Genomic DNA, 24,789 nt, shown 5'->3' with positions numbered 1-24,789 from the left:
TTGTCCTAATTCTTGAATTTTTACATCAAGATACTTGCTGGAATGATTTCCTTTGAGACCCACTCTTTGAGATGTAGATTGCCATCTTCTGTCTCCATGTTTGCAAGACATTTTTCTGGGCTTCTCTGTGTCCTTAGAAAGTAGGTTGCTCTAAATATTAAACCTTCAAATACAATTGATTATACCTCCTGCCACTATTTGCATATTAAGTGAAACAATTAAAATTACCAATAATTTGAAAAGAATATCCTTATTTAAGAGTCCTAACTCAGTCTTTAATGAAGAGCTAATTTGAGAATAGCTTGGTTATTTTTCAGCCAGTGCCCATGTAACATTATTCTTTGCAGCTCATAGTTCTGTTCTTCAATAGATGTTTAGCTGTCACTCTTACCCCTGAATTGTGTCTAGCTTCTAGTATTAATTTGGCCAGGCCTGTTGTTTACTAATACAGCTGTGGGCTTTCCCTCGTTTTTTTATTGAACTGCGTTTGATATTACTTTCTCTAATGTTAAATCAGTAATCACTGCTTATTTTTCTTAATTCTTTTATCAATTTTATTTACTTTTGTCTAATTAGTGGTAATCTATTACAGAATAGTCACTTTGTGATTGGTTAAGCATTATTTCAAAGTTTTTTGGTCTATCTCTAATACAAGATATTTTTATAATGCCAGACAGATTTTCTTTATTTCAAGATTTAAGTTGTTAACAAGAATATTTGGTATACATTTTAAAAGATTGTATTTTTAATCTAAAGACAATATTCTGAATATAAAGGTTTTTAAAATAATAATTTTCCAAAGAATCATGAAAGCTTAGATTAAAATATATTTATGCAGCCAAGTGGCTTCACTTAGGTTAAGAATTTTTATGTAAGAAGATTTTGTTGTGTTTTGTTGTTGAAAGCAGATATTCCTAAGACAATTTTCTGAATAGATTTAATTAAAATTATGAAAGTAACTGTGGCATCAACTTTTTTTCTCCCCTAACGGATCACCAATGGAATCTTCTTTTTATGCCCAGTTTGGTCATTTGTCCACCTTGGCCTTCAAATACTGTTTGAGTCTAAGAGTATTTTTAAGCATATTTAGCAAATATTTTTAGAAATGTTCTGGCAAATACCACTCAGAGTTACTGGAGATTGAACTCAGGGGCACTTAATCACCGAGTTACAAAAGACCCCATTTATGTATTTTATATAGAGATAGGGTCTCACTGAGTTGCTCAGTGCCTTGTAATTCCTGAGGCTGACATTGAAATTGTGATCCTCCTATCTCAGCCTCCTGAGCTACTGGGATTAAAGGCATGTTCCACCATGGCTACCTGTTTAAGATATTATAAATCAATATATGCATAACATTTTTTTTACAAGTTTATGTGTTACTCAAAGGCATATAGCTTTTTGTTTCTAATGAAATTCTACTTTTAATTGAAGATGGAAAGACAGTCTTGCATTGCTCCTGCCCATATTGTTGACAGGAAAAATCACATGTCATCAGATGTGTTCTGTACCATCAGAGGTGCTTTTTAGCCTGAAAGATATTGGTAACCACTCTGGACAGTACAAAAATTTAAGTTCTGAGTAAGGGGTACTGAATGGTTATTCCACCCCACAATATATTTGACTTTTACCCTCACTCGAATAATGAGGTGTGGTTCCAATTTTGGGAATCACTCAGTGAGGTTGAGTTCTGTTCCTTAGGAATCCTATCCCTTTTCACTTTTTGGGAAAAAATTTTCCATAGAACTTTCCCTTGTGTGTCCCCTATATAAGAATAAAAAATTCCAGTGGCTCTCACTCTTTCCATGGAAACTAAAGGTTGGAGAGCCATCCCAAAGTGTATAAGGGTACTTTTATGTCTTCTGTGCTTCTTTTACCATTTTCTTACTTTTTGAAATAGTCAGAGTTGTGAACACAGCATACGTCAACCAGCTTCATTGGATGGCAATAGGAATATTTGTCTGGAAGCCTCCTACACATTGAAACATTGCATCAGCTTTAAATTTCCTCAGTCAGTTCACAGACACAACAGGAGTGAGAGATTTTTATCGAGGGAGAGGAACCTCTTCTCCACTCCTACTACTTGTTAATGTTATCTCATGTTGAGCTTTTATGCTTACAGGTAATTTTTTTTTCAGTTTGAAGAGAAACAGTAAGTCTTATTTTCCAACTTGAAAAATTGCTTAAATAGCCTACTAATAGTTCTAGTGGCTATTATATATTGAGGACCTCTTGAAACATATCTTTTTTAATTCCTCCAATTGGATTCTGAGGCAAGTATAATTAGTTTCCCTTACAATCCTCACAACTGCAGATTAGAGCTGATAACTTAACCAAGGGCACAAATGATGAACTAGGATTTCAACCCAGGTCTACACACCATGCTCTCTTCTGCATAAGCCTAATTCTTCTTTACAATTTGCTCGCTAAACTTTTTTCATGCTCTTGATAATTTTTTCTCATATTGTTTTCTTTTTTTTTTCTTTTGTGTAGAAGATTGGCTTTCAATTTGAAAAAAAATAATTTCCAGTTTTGGCTAAAGATGGAAAGGCATTTTACTTTTCCTGCTGCCCAAATGGTTTGCAGGCAAAAATCAGATGGCTTCAGCTGTGTTCTGCACCACCAGATGTTTCTTTAAAAAATCTGAAACATTTGACCAAAAGTTTATTGTGCAAAATAAAACATTTTTATGCTTGCTATGTAGGTTATATTTAGACTAACCTCAGTTTGTGTAGCAGTGTCAGTTATTGCTATAATTCAAAACTAGAATAATATTTTTTGATATGGTAATGGCAAGCAGCCATGGATAACACTTAGGATTTCTGGCCTAATCAACCGATAGGATAGAGCTTTTCCTGAAATGATGAGACCCTTTTTATATTTATTTATTTACTTACTTATTTTGAGATGCAAGTTTGTATGTGTGTGTGTGTGTGTGTGTGTGTGTGTGTGTGTGTGTGTGTGTTGATGGTTGTATATGCATTTTATTTTGGACATTTGAAATTTGAAATATATATTGCTTAGTGAATGTTTAGAAAATTGTATGTATTAAATCCAAAGTAAGCAAAGGTACCTAGGCTAATTTTGTCATGTTAATAAAATTTAAAGTTTTTTTTACAAACCTCTAAAACATGTGAGGCAATAGGTCCAGCTCAGGGACTCCCATTGCATCAGGCATGCTCTTATCTAGGAGTCACAGTGTTGGGTTTGGTTATATTTTGTAAAAATAATTTTTTTGAGTATATAGGGAGTTGTATAACTGAACAACAGAAGAGAACTCAGCAGTTGTAAGGGTTGCTCTTTTGTTAAGTGATCGAGTAAACAGTAAAATGGTTTCCCCAAAACATAAGTGCCTAATGTCTGAAAATTGTGAACATGTTAGGTTACATGGAACAGGGGAATTAAAGTTAAAGAAGCAGTGATAAAATGACAAGGATGGAAAGAAGAAATAATAGAAAAAGGGAGTCTTCAAGTTAGTGTGGCAAGATTTAGTATGTCTTACCCTATATCAGACACACACTCAAATGCTGGAATCTCTTAGTCTTAACATCTTGATCAAAGAATTTAGCCCCGAGAGTCACATTTCAATATATGTTAAGTATACACAAAGAGGGAGAGGTCTAATTCTCTCAAGGTTTCTCTTCTCCCTCTGGAAAGGGAAAGGCTTAGCATTTCTTATGTAGTTCATGTAGGAGAGGTAGTAACTGAATCCTCATACCCACCTTATAGCTGTTCTCCTTTGCATTTTTGGGCTCTTACAACATTACTGTCCTAAGATTATGATTTTCATTAAAACTCTGAGGTAAGAGAAGAATCTCTTATTCTTTTTAAATATCCTGGTTATTTTATATTGGAATAACTCTGTTTTAATCTGTGTTTTCTAGTTTTTGTTTGTTTGCCTCACTCACCTCTCATGGTACTGAAATTGAACCCAGGAAATTCTATATCTACATCCCTGATTTTTTTTTTTGAGAAAGAGTCTTACTAAGTTGCAGAGGCTGGCCTCAATTTTGTGATTCTTGTGCCTTTGCCTCTTGAGTCACTGGGTTTAGAAATGTGTGACACCACACCTGGCACAGATAGTTTCCTAATCTTACCTAGCCCATAAGCCTAGGTTTTGACCCTCTAAAACATCTTTCTTTTTATAACTATATCTGGCCTGCTGATATGTATAGCAGATATAAAGAATTGGTGCAGCTGAATGAATGAAAGGATGTGAAGGAAAGTCAGGTACTGTCTGTAAACTTCATCAGAAGAAGCAAAACTAAAAGAGTAACCAACCTCAAGACAAAAATTGTTTAGAGCAGAAAAGTATCCTGAACGAGCAAATGAGATTTAGAAAAAAATGAGAATAAGATATAAAAAAATAAGAATAAGTTTTAGGTAATCATGGATTATATTTTTCTGAGAATATAAAGAATGCATGTTTATTTCCTTGATTTACTAAAATCAAATAGTTAATTTTCTATCATTTAATTTGCATGTTGGCTCCTAGTCTCTTGGGTCTTTCTCCTCTCCCTGATTGGAAGCTTGTATAACTCTCCGGAGTTGTAGATCCCTTAGGGTGTACGGCTACTCTATAAGGTAAAATGTTAAACTAGGGATATCTGGGCATTATTTTAGTATCCCTAGGTCCTTCCTATAACTCTCTTAGTTTTTCCATAATTACTAACAAGAGAGTATATAATTTACATAAATAATATTCTACAAATAATACTTGATTAAACATATGAAATAATTAATGAAGACATTATAGCATTATTTATCCAATAGAATGTTTTACTATTGCATCAATTCCTTAGCAAAGGGAATAGTGGGAGATGTGTGACCTAATAAGATCATTAAATGCATGACAAGGTTAACATTAAGAAATTCACACTTTATTCAGCAACAAATTGCATCTGAAATGAAATATTAGTAAAAATGCATGGTGGACCATGCTGTGACCCTAGGGACGTAAGAAGCTTTGCAAGTACAAAGTCAGTCTCCATAACTTAGTGAGGCCCTATGCAACTTAGCAAACCATATCTCTAAATAAAAAAAAAATCTGAGGATGTGATTTACTGATTAAGGGCCCTTAAGTTTAAAAGGCACTGAAAATTTTAAATTTTAAATTTCATATAAATCTTAAGAGACTTCTGAAATAATCAACTCTGAGTATTATTATTTCTTTAGTTTTGAAAAATGAGACTCTTTAGTAATTGTTGATTTATACTAAAATTATATCCTTTTAGGGATGCACAATTCTATACTTGTATTTCTTTATTTTTACAATATCAGCTAAAGATGTTAAGAAAATTTTCAGCAAATGTCAAAAGCAATTACCCATTTAATATTTAAATGATTTTTTTCCACCTAGGTCCCAAATATTTCAAGGGATGGGCTATAGATAAGAAACTTACTACACTCTTTATATTTGTCAAGGTGTTTTTGTAAATATTTTTCTGTTATCTAAGGTAAACACTTTGGACAAATGCTATTCCACATTTGCTCCAGATATGAGATCAGAAATTAAAAATGTCGGAAATTTGAATACAGTCTTGGACACATTCTTTGAGTTTCTATATGGTAAAAACCCTCCAGTGTTTTTAAAATGTTTGATCAATGTCCAAAAGCTTTGCAAAAATTTTTCCGCATGTCATCTCACTCATATGTATTCTGAGGTGCTGAGTAGGGTGTGAACAACTATTGGAAACTCTGCCACCTATTTTACATTTATATAATTTCTGTGCTATCATGTCTCTGGTGTGAAATAGTGTTGAACTACTGTGAAATAAGGGTTGATGCAATGTTTTCATTGTAAAACTTCTCTCCAGTGTAACATCTATAATGTTTAGTAAGATGTGATCTTCAATATTAAAAGCTTTGCCATTCTTCACATTTACAGGACCTCTCTCTAGTATGGGTTCTCTGATGTCGAGTAAGTGATGATTGTTGATTAAAATCTTTGCAACATTCTCTACATTTGTAGGGCTTCTCTCCAGTGTGGATTCTCAGGTGCTGAGTAAGTACTATTTTTTGATTAAAACTTTTGCCACATTCTTTACATTTGTAGGGCTTCTCTCCAGTGTGGACTCGCTGGTCCTGAGTAAGTGATGACTTTTGACTGAAACTCTTGCCACACACTTTACATTTATAGGGCTTCTCTCCAGTATGAATCCTGTTGTGGCAATAGAGATGTGAGTTTTTTTTTTATAGAGAGAGAGAGAGAGAGAAGTTTTAATATTTTTATTTTTTAGTTCTTGGCAGACACAACATCTTTGTTGGTATGTGGTGCTGAGGATCGAACCTGGGCCGCACGCATGCCAGGTGAGTGCGCCACCACTTGAGCCACATCCCCAGCAAGAGATGTGAGTTTTTATTAAAACTCTTGCCACACACTTTACATTTGTAGGGCTTCTCTCCAGTATGAATACTTTTGTGACAATTATGCTGAGAGATGCTATTAAAAGCTTTGCCACACTCTTTACATTTATAGGGCTTCTCTCCAGTGTGGATTCGCTGATGCTCAGTAAGTGATGATTTTTTACTAAAACTCTTGCCACACACTTTATATTTGTAGGGCTTCTCTCCAGTATGAATCCTGTTGTGGCGATCAAGATTTGAGTTTCTATTAAAACTCATACCACACACTTTACATTTGTAGAACTTCTCTCTAGTATGAATTCTCTGGTAATTTTTAAGGCTTGGTTTTTGACTGAAACCTTTGGAAAATTGTTTACATATGTAGGGCATCACCCCAGGGTGTGTCCACTGGTGACGAATAAGATTTGAGCTTTTATTAGTTGTTTTGTCACATCCTTTGCATTTGCATGGCATATCTCCTGTATGAACACTGTGATGTTGAGTAAAGTTCTTGAGTGCATTGCATTCTTCACATTGCTAGGTCTTCTCTGCAGAATAAATTTTTTGGTGTTGAGTAAGGGCTGAAAAACTTTTTAAGGCTTTCCCACACTTTTTACATTTAGAAGTCTCTCCTTCAGTAAAAATCCTCTGATACTTAACAAATTGTAACTTTTTACTAAAAGTTTTTTTCACATTCTTTAAATTTGTAGAATTTATCACTGTCATAATATCTGCTGTGTTTAAAAGATATATCAAAGCATTTGCTTGCTCAATATCTTCTATACTTATAGGGCTGTCTTTCTCTATAAATTCTCTTGTATTAAGAAAGCTGTGCACTGTGGTTAAGAGCCCTTTCACATATCTAAACTAGCAGGTTTTTGTCTTGGTTATGAATATTTTAATAAATCCTAGTTTTTAATCACTGAAGCAAGACTTTCCTACATTTTTCATCTTGGTAAATTTCTTTTAGAAAAGTACTAGGAGTTCTCTATAGTCATAATTGTTATGACCAATGTAAATATACTGGTCATTACTCAGGGTAGTGACATGGGTCATTGTGTTACTTATAGCACTATCTATATAGTGCACTTTCCAGAAATCTGTATCAGAATTGTCAATGAACAATAGTGGGGAAGTAGAAACTTTTCTATAATTTTTAATATTGTCCATTTGGGAACAATGAGAAATTAATCATTTGTTTCAGAAAAATGGACATTTTATAAAGATACTTCCAATAAGATCACTTTTAGAAATATCTTTTCTGTGCAAATGTTTGATTAAAATTTTAACTCAGTGCTACTTCTATAATTGGCCAAGTTAAAAATTGATGCATCAACTAGATTTCAAATTTTTCACATTGCCTTTCAGTTAAAAAATGGCTATGGATTTATTCTTAAAATACATATAAAACTCCTCAAAATAATTGGAATACATTAAATTTTTGTTTCAGATATTAATTCTCTCTGATGTCTTTTGACCATAAAACTTTTATCATAAATAGGGACTACTGATTGATTTTATCTATTATAATACAATTTTTGAACTTTAATCTCACCTATATTTTCCCATTGTTTTCTTGGTTGTAATTAGTCAAAGTCACACTTTCCATATCTTCCCCCTCTCTTTCTTTTATTCTCTGCTCTGGGAAAATTTCTCGAGGATTATGAGAAGTCATGGATGTAATGAATAAAAATAGCAAACATGTTTACTTAGTGTACTGGGCTGAGTATATTTTGCAGAACTAAGAAATTACACCAAAAAATAACATCAGCAGGGGAGTGGATTATTAAATCCAAGTCTATCATTACTGTAGAAATATATAAATCAAATAAAAATAAACACAGAAAATTACTTTGAAAATTTTCCTAATCATCTTTGTGTTCACAGTATCCAAGATGAGTACATTACTATGGAGAGTAACATAGTAGAGAAAAATACGTTGTGTTATGCAAAGATTTTCCTCCTTCAGAATATATTTTCAAAATCTATCAACATTCTTCTGTTTCATTAAAAAATAAAAATATGAAATGTGAATATTTGGGGACTGTTCAAAAAAGGGGTTCCTGCTTACCAACAGAAAAAAAAAACATGGCCAAATCAACAGTAAGCAAAGTTATTAATTACTCAAAGGGAATAGTCAATTATCATTTAAAGAAATTTACTGAAATAAACCAACACAAAAAAACAGAATAAAAATTTGTCAAAAATTATTACTAGTAATAAGCAGAAAATGTATGTTTAAAGACTTTCTTTAGAAAATGTCTGAAAGAGTCAGGGGTGGTTGTACACAGAAACATAGGAGGTTGAGCTAGAGGATCAAAATTTTAAAAAAATGCAAAGTGCTAAATCACCCTTAAGTTCTCTGTCCAGTACTAATAAACACATCTCAGAAAATAGAAAAAATGAACATCCAAGCATCTCAGTTTTCTCCAAGTTGTAAAGACTCAAAGTAGGTTTTAATCCAAGTTTAAAAACTCAGGATACTGAGAGCATCCAAGAGAAAAAGATGGGTCACCTAGAAATGTGTAACTATATAATTGTGAAATCCTTAGTCAAATCTTCACAACACAGGAAGGAATTCAAGTCTATCTATATTCAAGGGATGAAAGAATAAAATTATCAGCCAAGACATTATATTCACAGATACTACCTTTTAAAAGAGAAGAAAAATGAGGACTTTAAACATATAAAAATATACACACTATTCATCAACACTGGATCTGTTCTTCAAAAAGTACTAAAAGTAATCCTTCATAATAAAATGTAAGTGCACACCATCATAAGTCGTATAAGATTTTAAACATTTCTTGGCAAAAACAATTCTATTTTATTGTAATGTCAGGTCTCCAAACATTTAATATTGCAATAGAATTTGAAAGAAAAAAGCATAACAACAATACTGTTAATAAGCATATATACCTGAAAAAAATATAATTTTAAGAGGACACATAAATATATTCTGTTTTTTAATTAAGTGAAGTCAAGTTGATACTCATACAAAGAATGAGTAGGAGATTCTTCATTTTTAGAGTTTTTTGTTGGCAAATGCAAGATTACAAAATTCTGATCAAAACAAAACTTGGATATCTGAATTAACTCTAAATATTGCAATTGTAGATAGTCTACAGGATACTCTAAATCTAAGAACACACACATACTGAAAGCAAAAGGATATAATAATGACCCATACAAAAGTGATTGAACAAAACCTGGGCTGTCTAAATTATAGTACACAAAACATAGTTTAAGACATCTATAGGATATAGAATACGTTTTAAATTAAAAAGTACTTTGAAAAGAGGCAAAAGAGAGAAAAGGACCCTTTCACTAGGTCTGAATTAAGAGTAAATATATTCGCTATGTAGTTGATACTTACCAAACACACAAAGAAAACACTGAGAGGGTTGAATGAAAACAAAGAATCACTGTCATACTAAGAGAAAAAAATCCCCACTTACTGAAAAGGGAAATACAGTGAAGTAAAATGGTAATTGAAAAGCATAAGATTTTGAAAATATTTTGAAACTACTATAGACTTATAGAATCCCTGTCCTTAATCACAAGTGGGATATTATGCTGGTTAGATCAATTTTATATATTAAAACAAAGGTTAATAAATATTTAAGTGATAGTTTTTTTATAACACACATAGAATAAATATTTGAAGTCAAAAGTGGTAGGGATTTTCAAAAATCCCTAAATATGTGTCAGTTGATTGAACACTCTTGGGCATGCCGTTGTTCAAAATTGAAAGATTAAAATTAAAGATGTTTATAGAACTTAAAATTAATTAGAGGCTCCATGTAGTATTCATCAACCTCCCATAGTTAATTTTTTTTTGCAGAGAAATCTATCCTTTAAATTGTATGAATATCCCCCCAAACACAAATAAGACTATTTCCCTGCTAAAAAAATATACTAAAAGTTACAGCATTCAATTGTAAATGCAAACATGGAGTCAGGTCGACAGATTTCTTAGTGAGTGTGGCAATAAGCCCTCACATCAATAGCAAATTAGAAACATTGCACACCAGTGTTGTTACATTGTTACTCAACAGAGCCATCATGGGGGACACAAACCAAATATCCCTTGAAAAGAACGATGAGACATATTGGAATATAGAAACTATAGAACTATGAAGTCAAAGAATTTATTCTAATTATATATTTTACAAAATGTATCTACACTAGGTTAACTGAAATGTCACAAAAAGAATACTGCAGAATTCAATGAACATGACATTACTAAACTAAAAAAGAAGCTTTCTGAACAAAAGAGAATAGTTTTGTGATGAGGAGACAGAAATGAGTCCTTGCTTTCTAGGCATTTTTTTTTGAGATGTAAACTTTGTAGAGATATATTGCATAACAATTTGAATTAATGATACTGAACTGCATATTTAAAATTTTGGAGACAGTAAGTTTTATTTTGTGGTTTTGATTACAATAAAAACTAAAAGATAAAGAGAATTGCAACATTTCTCAAAGCTACATTTAAAATAATGTGGTCTTTGTTCTATAAATAAGAACAAGCTCATCCATATACAAATTATGGGCATGCATGTAATCTCAGCTACTAGAAAGTCTGAGGCAAGTGAATTGCAAATTCAAGACATTCTGAACAACTTAGCGAGAACCTCTCTCCAAATATGAGTGAAAAGGAGCTTGAGGTGTAGTTCAGCATGAGAGTATCACAGCCATCAATCCCCCAAAAAATTACACATAGAAAACTTCAATTACTACGTATATGGGCAGAATGAAAAGCCAATCAAGATAAAATACAAAAGTCATGAACAAAAGAGGCTTAATATTTATACAAGCAAAAGGACATATAATATGTTTAGCAATACAAACATGAATCATACATATCTTAGTTTGTGAAGCAATTAACTAATATGAGGAATCCCAGTCTATAACATGGAACCTACTGTGCACAATTTTTAAAAAAGAAATAAAACAACTAAATTGTAAATATCCACAGATGTATTATTTTACAAATCTTCTAACTCAAATAAAACTTACACCATCTCTCAAAACAGCAGTCTTTGTCCAACTTGACATTCATTCCATGGCAGATAATTTCACAGAAAATCCATTACACATATCAGAAAGAACAATGTTAAGGAAATTTTAGTGAAAAAAATGTACAAATAAGATGAGAGAAACTGACTTATGATAGTAATGTATTTTAATGGGTGGACCTAGAGGTCTCCAGAAATGTGAAAAACTTTCCTGAAAATAATGGAAGAAGGGCTGGAGTTATAGAATAGTGTTAGAGAGCTTGCCTAGCATGTGTGAGGCCATGGGTTCAATTCTCAGCACCATATATGGATAAATAGGAAATTCATTAACAACTAAAAATATTTTTTTTAAATTATGGAAGAGCTGTCAGATAATATTGACACTCACAAGGCAAGGAGAGTGTTTTGTTGTAAATTTGAATGTACGGAGTCATTACTAGAGGAAAAGCAGGATACTACATAATTTTAAAGCACAAAACACAGGACAGGTTTCTCTGATAACAAGAGAAAGAATTCAAAGCTTCTCAAAAATATTTTCTGCTGGATAATGTCTCAATGAACCTTTTTGAATATAGGCTTCCTCCCCTACCTCAACTATGTTCTCTGCTATATGCGGGCCACAGGAGTTGACATCACTGCATTCCTCTAAGTCAACCATATATCAAGTGAAAAATATATATCTTGCCACCAAAGGAAAACATTAAGGGTGAAAATAAACATCATTAACATTTTCTTGTCAGCACCAAGAACTACACCATCTTCTTTATTCAAAGCATAAATCTGCAACACATTCTTGTGGAGAAGTTCCCAAAAGATATACTGCAAGGGAAGAAAACTAAATAATGATAATTAGGAATTTTGAAGGAAAGTTATGCTCACCCACAAAGACTAGGTTGCTGTAGTTCTCCAACATCACTTCTCTATATAAATTCTGCTGGGCAGGATCCAGGCATTCTCATTCCTCCTCAGAGAAATCAGTAGCGACATCCCCGAATGTCAATGGCTCCTGAAATAAAAATTGTTAGATAAATAGAACATGGACCAAACCATTATTCAGTTTTTAATTTGAATTAAGAGTTTGTAGAACTGACTGTCATTTAGTAGAGTGACTTTAATTATGTAATAAGATACTTTCCATTATCTAATTCAGAGGAAAATAAATGAGTCCAAATACAGTATATATATTCCATATCAGAGTGATGTGAAAGATATATATATATACCATAACCCAAGCACTGAATTAAAGCCCAACTCCTAACTTCAGTTAATGTGAAATTTGGCAGACATTCAAGATGCAAATCAGACTTCTCAAAGATGTTCTCATAAGGTGATTGTGTACAAGGGAGACAAAAGACTGGTAAGAAAGCTTTTGAAAACATTCTTGTTCCTATTCTCTCTGCTTTCTATCCATGAGATAGATTGAGATCCCCAATACAATTAGTTTCAAGTATCATCCATGACACATTCACAATGTGTAAAATATTCATAAAATATTAATGTTTGGAGACAGGTAAAGTGACACTTCCACCTCGTGAAAAGACAAACTTGAAATATTTCAAGTTGTATAATCAGTTCAACGAATGAATCAATTTGGTACAATAGAATGAACAATGGGTTACAGAAGACTTCAAAGAGGAGATTAAAAAATTCTTAGAGGTAAACAAGAACATAGACACAACATATCAAAATCTATTGGACACTATGAAAGCAGTACTAGGAGGAAACTTCATTGCATGTAGTTCATTCCTTAAAAGAAGAAAAAGGCAATAATTGATCTCATACTTCATCTCAAAGCCCTAGAAGAATAAATCAACAACAAAAGCAGTAGAAGGCAAGAAATAATTAAAATTAGAACTGAAATTGAATTAAAAGAAACAATTAAACCTTGACAAAAAGTTGGTTCTCTGACAGACCCCTAGCTAGGCTAATGAAGAAAAGGAGAGAGAAAATTCAAATTCCCATCATACATGAAGAAAAAGGAAGTATCCCAACAGACACCTCAGAAATAGAGAGGATATTTAGAAGTTATCTTGAAAATGTATACCCCAATAAAATAGAAGACATTGAAGACATCAACAAATTTCTTAAGTCATATGATATGCCCAGATTGAATCAGGAAGACATACACAATTTAAACAGACCAATATTCAATGATTAAATACAAGATGCCATCAGAAGCTTATCAACCAAGAAAAGCCCAGGCCCAGATGGATACACTGCCGAGTTAAACAAGACCTTTAAAGAAGAAATTCAAAATACTAATATTCTTCAATTTATTTCAGAAAATACAGAAAGAAGCAGCACTTTCAAACTCATTTAATGTGGCCAATATCACCCTGAACCCCAAACCAGGCAGGGACAAATGAAAGAAAGAAAACTTCAGGCCAATTTCTCGAATGAACATATATGCAAAAATTCTAAATGAAATTCTGCCAAATTAAATACAAAAACATATCAAAAAGGTCGTGCACCAAGATCAAGTAAGGTTTGTCCAATAGTATAGGGTTGGATCAACATACAGAAATCAATAAAGTTAATTCATTACATCAATAGACTGAAAAATAAGAATCACATGATCATCTCAAGAGACACAGAAAAGCCATTTGACATAATACAGCACCCTTTCATGTTCAAAAAATTAGAATAACTTGAGATAACAGAAACATACCTCAACATCATACTGGCTCTCTACATTAAGCCTAAGGGCAACATCATTCTAAAGGGAGAAAAACTAAAGGCATTTCCTCTAAAAACTGGAACAAGATAGGGGTGCTCTCTCTCACCATTTCTATGCAAAATATTTCTTGAAACACTGGCCAGAGTAATTAGACAGATGAAAGAAATTAAAGGAATAACTACAGGAAAAGAACTTAAATTAGCACTATTTGCTGAAAATACGATTCTATACCTAGAAGACTCCAAAAGCATGACCAGAAAACTTCTAGAACTAAAAATGAATTCAGCAAAGCAGCAGGATATAAAATTAACACAAATTAAAGAAAGACATTTGTGTATATCAGTGACAAAGCCTCAAAAAGGAAATAAGAAAACCTACCCCATTTACAGTAACTTCAAAAAAAGAAAACATAAGATACTTGGGAATCAACTTAACAAAAGAGGTGAAATATGTATACAAGGAAACCTACTGAACCCTAAAGAAAGAAATCAAAGAAGACCTTAGAAGATGGAAAGATCTACCTTACCCTCGCATAGGCAGAAGAAATATTATCAAAACGACCATACAACCAAAAGCACTATACTGATTGAATGCAATTATGAACAAAATCCCAATGACATTTCTCATAGAAATAGAAAAAGCAATCATGAAATTCATCTGGAAAAAACAAGAAGCCCAGAATAGCTAAAGCAATTATAAGCAGGAAGAACAAAGCAGGTGGTATCACTATAACAGACCTTAAAGTAAACTACAGAGCAATAGTAACAAAAACAGCATGGTATTGGCACTAAAACAGGACGGTAGACCAATGGTACAGAAGAGAGGACACACAGACTAACTCACAAAATTGCAATTATCTTACATTTGACAATGGTGCCAAGAACATGGATTGGAGAAAAGATAGCCTCTTCAACAAATGTTGCTTTGAAAACTGGAAATCCATTTTCAAAAAAATGAAATTAAAACCCTATCTCAACTCAAAGTGGATCAAGGACCTAGGATTTAAACCAGAGGCTCTGCATCTAATAGAAGAAAAAGTAGGCCATAATCTTCATCACATGAGACTATGCTGCCCCAACTTCCTTAATAAGATGCCTATAGCAGAATAATTAAAACCAAAAATTAAAAATGGGATGGATTCAAACTAAAAAGTCTCTTCTCAGAAAAAAAATATCTGAGGTGAACAGAGAGCCTACTTCGTGGGAGTAGATTTTTATCCCTCACACATAAGATAGAGAACTAATATCTAGTATATAAATAACTCAAAATGCTAATCACAAAAAAAAACCAATAATCAAATCAACAAATTGGCCAAGGATCTGAACAGAGACTTTTCAGAAAAGGATGTAGAATCAATAAACAAATATTTTTTTAAAAAAGTTCATCATCTCTTGCAATTAGAGAAATTCAAATCACGAGCACTCTAAGATATCATCTCACTCCAGTCAGAATGTCAGCTATCATAAAGACAAACAACAATTGTTTGCAAGGATAGGTTGGAATAGGTACACTCATACACTGCTGGTGAGACTTCAAATTGGTGCAAATAACATGGAAAACTGTATAGAGATTCCTTCGAAATTTGGGAATGAAAACATCATTTGATACCACTGTTCCTTTTCTTGGAATATTCTCAAAGGTCTTGAAAACAGCATACAACAGGGTCACAGCCATGTCAATGTTAATGGCAGCACAATGCAGAATAGCAATCTGTGGAGCCAACCCAGAGGCCTTCAGTGGATGAATGGATAAAAATATGGGGCATATATACACAATGCAATTTTACTCAGCAATAATAAAATCATGGCAATTGCACGTAAATGGATGTTATTGGAGAAGTGAAGTTAGGGAAACACAAAATATAAATGTTGAATGGTTTCTCTGATATAAGGGGGCCGACTATAGTGGGGTAGGGAGGGGGAGCATGGGAGGAATAGATAAATTCTACATAGGGCAGAGGGGTTGGAGGGGAGGGGAGGAGGCAGGGGATTAGCAGTGATTGTGGAATGTGATGACACCATTATTCAAAGAACATGTATGAAGACACAAATTGGTGCCAACATACCTTATATACAACCAGAGATATGAAAAATTGTGATACATATATGTATTAAGAATTGTATTTCAGGAAAAATGGGTACGTATATAACGGCATAAATTAGCAAAAAATATGCTTTCTATACAGAGATACGAAAAATTGTGCTCTATGTGTGTAATAAGAATTGTAATGCATTCCACTGTTGTCATGTATTTAAAAGAATAAATAAATATTTTTAAAAGAAATGTATTGAAACCCATTGGGGAAATGATAAGCCTACATGGCTATATATCTTAAAAACACAGAGTTGGAAGGGAAGATGCATGAACAACATGAGAAACCAAGAAAGAATGTGCCCCAAATAAAGATGCTACATTATTAGAGTCCATGGTCAGAATAGCAGGATAAAAGGGAGAAGGTACATAATTTTCTGTGAATTAAAGGATGATATGAGAGCAAATACAGGCAGCAAAGGATTATTTTGATAAAGAGTTACATAAGCAAATACAGAAAGCAAAAAATTTCTTCAATAAGGAGATAGAGATTTAAAAAAAAAACAGAGATCCTTGAAATGAAGGAAACAGTAAACCATATTAAGAACTCAATAGGAAGCATCTCCAACAGAATAGATCACGTGGAAGACAGAACCTCTGACTTTGAAGTCAAAATATATAATTTTGTAAAAATAAAGTTGACCCCAGTGAAGACGGTAAGAAACCATGAGCAGAAGATTCAAGAATTGTGAGATAATATGAAAAGACCAAATTTAACAAATATTGGGATAGATGAAGGCATAGAAGTATAAACTACAGTAATGGAAAATCTACTCAATGAAATAATACCAGAAATATTTCCAAACATGTAGAGTGAATTGGAAAATCAAATACAAGGATCGTATAGGAAACCAAATGAACAAGATCACTACAGGTCTGCACCAACGCACATCATAATGAAAACACCTAGCATACAGGAGGAGCAGAGTATTTCAAAAGCCACAAGAGAAAGGAATCAAATTCCATATAGGGAAAACCAATCAGGATCTCAGATTTCTGAACTGAGACCCAGAAATCTACAAGATCCTTAAACAATATAAACCAAGCTCTGAAAGAAATGGATTCCAATCAAGAAGCATACCCAGCAAAATTAAATTTTGATTAGCAATTAGATTTCGATTCAGATGTTATTTTATGACAAAATAAAAACCTTTCATCATACACAAAATTAAAAGTATTTACAATGAGAAACCTGCACTACAGAACATCCTTGGCAAAATATTCCATGAGGAGGAAGTAAACAACAATAAAAAAATCAGAAAAATGTAGTATTACTCTAAATGAAAAATCTAACAAAGAGAAACTGACTTAGTTAAATACCAAAAATAAACAAAAATAACTGGGAATACAAATCTTGTCTCAATAATAACCCTGAAAATTTAGTTCCAACTCAGCAATCAAAAGACAGGCATATTGGATAAAAAAAGACCAACAATATGCTGCCTCTAAGAGACTCATAGGAAAAGACACCTACAGACGGAAGGGGACAGGTTGGAAAAAAATATATATCACTCAGGCTCGGGCTGGGACTGGGGCTCACTGGTAGAGCACTCGCCTGCACATGTGAGGCCCTGTATTTTATCCTCAGCACCACATTAAACTAAATAATAAAGGTTTTGTGTTCATATACAAAAAAAATATTAAAACATATAACACTCACATGGAATGTGGAGGCAAGCAGGGGTTTCCATTCTTATATCAAATAATGTGGACTTCAAGAGAAAGTTAATCAAAAGGGATATAGAAGGACACTACATACTGCTGAAAGGAACCATACACCAACAAGACAGAAAAATTATAAATATACACACCCCAAAACAATGGAGCATCTATGTTTAAACAGACTCTTCTCAAGTTTAAGGGCCAAGTAGACCACAGACAATAATTCTGGGTGACTTTAACACACCTCTTTTACCACTGGAATGATCTTCCAAACAATATCCAGACAGAAACTATGGAACTCAATAATACAATCAATAACTTAGATTTAACTGACATACATAAAATATATCATCCTTCAACAGGCGAAGAGACTTTCTTCTCAGCAGCAAATGGATCCTTCTCTAAAATAGACCATATGTCATGCCAAAAAGTAACTAAGCAATACAGAAAAGTAAAGATACTACCCTACATTTTATCAGATCATAATGGAATGAAATTAGAAATCAACGATAAAAATAGAAGCTACTCCTATACCTGGAGACTTAATAATATGCTAGTGAATGAACAATGGGTTGCAGAAAACATCAAAGAGGAGATTTAAAAATTCTTAGACGTGAATTAGGACACAGATACAACATATCAAAATCTCTGGGACACTATGAAGGCATTACTAAGAGGAAAGTTCATTGCATGGAGTTTATTTCTTAAAAAAATAGGAAAACTCAAATAAATGACCTAAAATTACATCCCAAAGCCCTAGAAAAAAGAATTAATCAACATCAAAAGCAGTAAAGGACAGAAAAGAATTAAAATCAGAGCTGAGATCAATGAAATTGGAACAAAAGAAGCAAATAAAAATTGACAAAGTGACTGGTAATGGTACCACAATTTGACCCAACTATCCCACTCCCCAGTCTATACCTAAAGGACTTAAAAACAGCATACTACAGGGAAACAGTCACAATGTTTTTAGCAGCACAATTCACAAGAGTTAAACTGTGGAGCCAACATAGATGTCCTTCAGTGGACGAATGGATAAAGAAAACATGGCAATTGTACACAATGGAATATTACTCAGCAATAAAAAAAATAAAATCATAGCATTTGCAGATAAATGAATGGCATTGGGGAAGATAATGCTACGTTAGCCAAACACAAAATAACAAATGCTGAATGTTTTCTCTGATACAAGGAGCTGACTCATAGTGGGGTAGGGAGGGGGAGCATGGGAGAAATAGATGAATTCTATTTTGGGCAGAGTGGTGGGAGGAATAAGGAGTGGTAGGGATTAGCAAGAATGGTGGAATATAATAGACATCATTATCCAAAGTACATGTATGAACGCACGAATTGATGTCAACCTACTTTATATACTGAGATATGAAAATTGTGCTGTATATGTGTAATAAGAATTGTAATATATTGTGCTGACATATATTTTTAATTTTTTTAAAATTTTCAAAATGAAACGTTGGCTCTTTGAAAAACACATACATTTGATAAAACCTTATCCATGCTACTGTAGAGAAGGAGAGAAATACTCCAATTACTAAAATCCATGATGAAAAATGAAATATCACCATGAAAATTAGAGAAATACAAAAGATAATTAGAAATTATTTTGAAAATTTGTACTGCAATAAAACAGAAAATATTAAAGTCATCAACAGATGTCTAGAATCATGTGACTTACACAAACTGAGTAAGTTAAACAGATCATTTTCAAGCAATGTAATAGAAGACACCATCAAAAGCCTACCAACCAAAATAAATAAATAAAGCCCAGGACTCAATGGATAGAAGACCTTCAAAGAAGAACTAACACCAACACTCCTCAAATTATCCTATGAAATACAAAAAGAGGGAGCACTTCCAAACACACTCTATAAGGCCAATATCTCCTTCATTCTAAAATCAGACAAACACAGAAAAGAAAGTGTACTTCAGACCAATACCTCTAAAAAGCAGAAGCAAAAAATCTGAATAAAATTCTGGCAAATAAATTACAAAAACATATCAAAAGGATGGTTCATCATGATGAAGTGGGATTCATCCCAGGGATGCAAGGTTGGTTCAACATACAGATATCAATAAATGTAATTCATCACATCAGTAGATTTAAAGATAATAACATTATGATCATCTCAACAAATGCAGAAAAAGCATTTGACAAAATACAGCACCCCTTCATGTTCAACACTAGAAAAACAAGGGATAACAGAAACTTCCCTCAACATATTAAAGGCTCTCTATGCCAAGCCTCAGGCCAACATCATTCTAAATGGAGAGAAACTGAAGGCATTCCCTCTATAATTGGGAACAAGACAGGGATGCCCTCTCTCATGCTTCTATTCAATATAGTTCCTGAAACACTGGCCAGAGCAATTAGACAGATGAAAGAAGTTAAACGAATAAATATAGGAAAAGAAGAACTTAAACTAGCACTATTTGCTGATGATATGATTCTGTATTTAGAAGACTCAAAAAACTCCACAAGAAAACTTCTAGAACTAGAATTCAGCAAAGTAGCAGGATATAAAATCAACACCTGTAAATCAAAGGCATTTCTGTATATCAGTGACAAATCCTCTGAGAGAGAAATGGAGAAAATTACCCCATTCACAATATCCTCAATAAAAAAGATACTTAGAAATCAACAAGAGGTCAAGGATCTATACAATGAAAACTATGAAACAGTAAAGAGAAATAAAAGACCTTAGAAGATGGAAAGATTTAACTTGATCTTGAATAGGCAGAATTAATATTATCAAAATGACCATACTACCAAAAGCACTAAACAGATTTAATGCAATTCTGATAAAAATCCAATGGCATTCTTCATAGAAATACAAATAGCAATCATGAAACACATCTGGCAAAATAAGAGGCCCAGAATAGATAAAGCAATTCTTAGCTGGAAAAGGAAGGCAGGTGGTATTGCTATACCAGACCTTAAACTATACTTCAGAGACATAGTAACAAAAACAACATGGTACTGGCATCAAAACAGGCTGGTATACCAATAGCCCAGAATAGAGGACACAGAGACCCACCCACAAAACTACAATTATCTTATATTAGACAAAGGTGCCAAGAACATGAATTGGAGAATAGATAGCCTCTTCAACAAATGGTAATGGGAAAAGAAAGCAAAAGTAACAGACACAAGCAACTGTATTCCCAGACTAGGAAAACCCCAACACTGAACCTATGTACTAGGGAGTCCCAAAGAGCTGTTTAGGGTCCTTACTGGGAAGTCCTGGGCAGAGCATCCTCTTCATAGGTGAGAATCTGAAATATTGTTTTAACTTGTATTGAAAGTGAGGCCGAATAAATACAAGTTAGAACAAAGAAAACTTCATCCTCACATTTTGGATGACCTTGTGATCCCATGAAGAACACTACATCCTCCCAAGAAAAGGCCAGATCCTAGAGGAGGGAGTGATAGCCTTGAGATGACTCAATAAATTGGGGTTCCAATGAGTGAGTGACCGAGTCAGATGCATTGAGAAATTGGCATTCTTTAGCTGTTTCATCAAGGATATGCAGACATAATGCAACAACATGAGGTCTAGTATTTTCCTTAGACCTCTAGTACTGATTCTTTCCTCTAGGCCTTATAAATAGTTAAAACTCTCATATGTAAAATGAAGCCAGTTTTCTGCATAAAATAATGTGGACATAAACATGAAACCTAGATATTTACCCTTAGGAATAAACAAATGCTGTGAATATTATTCTCATAGAACTTATCATTATATTTCAATATATATTTCTCCAAATAAAGTTAAATGCAATGTTTGTGGGAAGTGTTTTTTTGACCCCAAAAGCTCACATATAAAGAGAATATTGTGTTTTTAGTTTTTGAACAGGACTTGTAGATGAGAGTCTAGAGGTTTATTTCAATCAAAATTATGTTTTTCTCTCTGTGATGTCATGGGCTCTTAGAGCTTTAAGATCTGAAGAGGGACAGGGATAGTTTATAGTATCTTATAATTACTGGTTGCAGAGAGGTCTGGGAGACCATGACACATGCTATCTATTGTATAATCCAATAAGTATAACAAACATTATATTGTAAATTATTAAGTAGAAACAAAGGGTCTACAAAATCAAAATACAAAATGAAATAAAAACTGAGGGGGCATAAATGCTCCTATAGTATGTTTTTTTTTTTACAATCATCATTTTACATGTTTCTGGTTACACTTTTCTACTGGTTATCCAAGACTAAAGAGATGGTCCCAAATTGGGATGTTTTTCCTACACTTAAGGTGAGTTTAGTCTCCTCAGTGATGAACATCATGGAATTCATGAGGAACTGCATGATTTCTTCAGTCCAAGATTCAGGATGGGCCTGTGGATAACGAGGATTCACCAGGAAACTTTGAGACTAATTCCCCCTTCAGCAACCCTCCTCTTTTACCTGAATATGCATGTTAGCGCCTAGTCTCTTGGGTCTTTCTCATCTCCCTGATTGGGGGCTTGTATAACTCTCCAGAGTTGTAGATCCCTTAGGGAGTACTGCAATAGTATAAGGTGAAATTTTAAAGTTGTAATTCAAACTAGGGATATCTGAGCATTATTTTAGTATTCCTAGGTTCTTCCTATAACTTAATTTTTCCATAATTACAATCAAAAGAGTATATAATTTACATAAATAATATTCCCCAAATAAAACTTAATTAAACATATGAAATAATTAATGGAGATGATATAGCATTATTTACCCAATAGAATGTGTTACTATTGCATCGATCCATTAGCAATGTGAATAGTGGGAGATGTGTGACCTAATAACATCATTAAATGCATTACAAGGTTAACATTAAGAAACTCACACTTTATTTAAAAACAAATTGCATATGTAAGGCAAATATAAGAAAAAATGCTCTGTAAAACGCGCATGGTGGTCCATGCCTGTGACCCTAGAGACGTGAAAAGCTTTGCAAGTTAAAAGCCAGGCTCCATAACTTAGTGAGGCCCTATGCAACTTAGCAAACCATATCTCTAAAAAAAATGGGAAAAAAAATCTAGGGATGTGGTTTACTGATTAAGTGCTCCTAAGTTTATGTATAAACATAAAAACTAAAAATTTAAAATTTTATATAAATAATAAGAGACTTCTGAAATAATCAACTCTGAGAATTGTTATTTTTCCAGTTGTGAAAAATGAGACTCTTTAGTAAATGTTGATTCATACTAAAATTATATCCTTTTAGAGATGCACTATTCTATATTTGTATTTCCTTATTTCTACAATATCAGTTAAAGATGTTAAGATAATTTTCAGCAAATGTCAAAAGCAATTACCCATTTTCTACATTTAAATGATTTTTTCCCTCCTAGGTCCCAAATACTTCAAGGGATGGGCTATAGATAAGAAACTTACTACAATCTTTATATTTGTCAAGGTGTTTTTGTAAATATTTACTGTTATCTAAGGTACACACTTTGGACAAATGCTATTCCACATTTGCTACAAATATGAGGTCAGAAATTGAAAAATGTCTGAAATTTGAATACAGTCTTGGACACATTCTTTGGGGTTCTATATGCTATAAATTCTCCAGTGTTTTTAAAATATTTGTTAAATGTCCAAAAACTTTGCCAAAATTTTCCCACGTCCTCTCACTCGTATGAATTCTGAGGTTTTGAGTAGGGTATGAACAATTGTTGGAGACTCTGTCACCTATTTTACACTTGTATAATTTCTGTGCTATCATATCTCTGGTATGAAATGCTGTTGAACTACTGTGAAAAAAGGGCTGATTCATTTTTAAACAAACTGATGCAATGTTTTCACTTGTAAAACTTCTCTAAAGTAAGAAATCTATAATGTTTAGTAAGATGTGACCTTCAATTTGAAAAGCTTTGCCATTCTTCACATTTATAGGACTTCTCTCTAGTATGGGTTCTCTGGTGTCGATTAAGTATTGATGTTTGATTAAAAGCTTTGCCACATTCTCTACATTTGTAGGGCTTCTCTCCCATGTGAATTCTCTGGTGCTGAATAAGTGATGCTTTGTGATGAAAACTCATGCCACATTCCTTACAGTTGTAGGGCTTCTCTCCAGTGTGGATCCTCTGGTGCAGAGTAAGTAATATTTTTTGATTAAATGTTTTGCCACATTATTTATATTTGTAGAGCTTTTTTCCAGTGTGGGTTGCTGATGCTTAGTAAGTGATGATGATTGATTAAAACTCTTGTCACACACTTTACATTTGTAGGGCTTCTCTCCAGTATGAATCCTGTTGTGGCGATCAAGATTCAAGTTTATATTAAAACTCTTGCCACACACTGTACATTTGTAGGGCTTCTCTCCAGTGTGGATTCTCAGGTGCTGAGTAAGTACTATTTTTTGATGAAAACTTTTGTCACATTCTTTACATTTGTAGGGCTTCTCTCCAGTGTGGATTCGCTGGTGCTGAGTAACTGATGATTTTTGACTGAAACTTTTGCCACACACATTACATTTGTAGGGCTTCTCTCCAGTATGAATCCTGTAGTGGCAATCAAGATTTGAGTTTATATTAAAACTTTTGTCACACACTTTACATTTGTAGGGCTTCTCTCCTGTATGAATCTTGTTGTGGCAATCAAGATTTGATTTTGTATTAAAACTCTTGCCACACACTTTACATTTGTAGGGCTTCTCTCCAGTGTAGATTCGGTGGTGCTGAGTAACTGATGATTTTTGACTGAAACTCTTGCCACACACTTTACATTTGTAGCGTTTCTCTCCAGTATGAATTCTGTTGTGGCGATCAAGATTCGAGTTTGTATTAAAACTTTTGTCAAACCCTTTACATTTGTAAGTCATCTCTCCAGGGTGTGTCCACTGGTGACAAATAAGATTGGAGATTTTATTAGAAGTTTTGTCACCTTCTTTGCATTTGCATTGCACATCTCCTGTATGAACACTGTGATGTTGAGTAAAGTTCTTGAGTGCATTGCATTCTTCACATTGGTAGTTCTTCTCTGCAGAATAA

General features: G+C 33.4%; 1 protein-coding gene across 1 annotated transcript; it reads right to left on the bottom strand.

The window, feature by feature from the left end:
* Nucleotides 1-5,856: 5,856 nt before the first annotated feature.
* Nucleotides 5,857-24,620, bottom strand: LOC144374059 (uncharacterized). The gene is given in 5 exon segments (XM_078037019.1): nucleotides 5,857-6,179; nucleotides 6,351-6,669; nucleotides 22,064-22,153; nucleotides 23,665-23,966; nucleotides 23,969-24,620. Coding segments are annotated over 5 exon segments (1,686 nt in total).
* Between the last annotated feature and the right edge of the window lie 169 nt (nucleotides 24,621-24,789).

The sequence above is a fragment of the Ictidomys tridecemlineatus genome, unplaced genomic scaffold (assembly GCF_052094955.1).
Source record: "Ictidomys tridecemlineatus isolate mIctTri1 unplaced genomic scaffold, mIctTri1.hap1 Scaffold_568, whole genome shotgun sequence".
NCBI lineage: Eukaryota > Metazoa > Chordata > Mammalia > Rodentia > Sciuridae > Ictidomys > Ictidomys tridecemlineatus.
The sequence above is the reverse complement of the archived record's forward strand: the minus strand, read 5'-3'. Positions and strand labels throughout refer to the sequence as shown.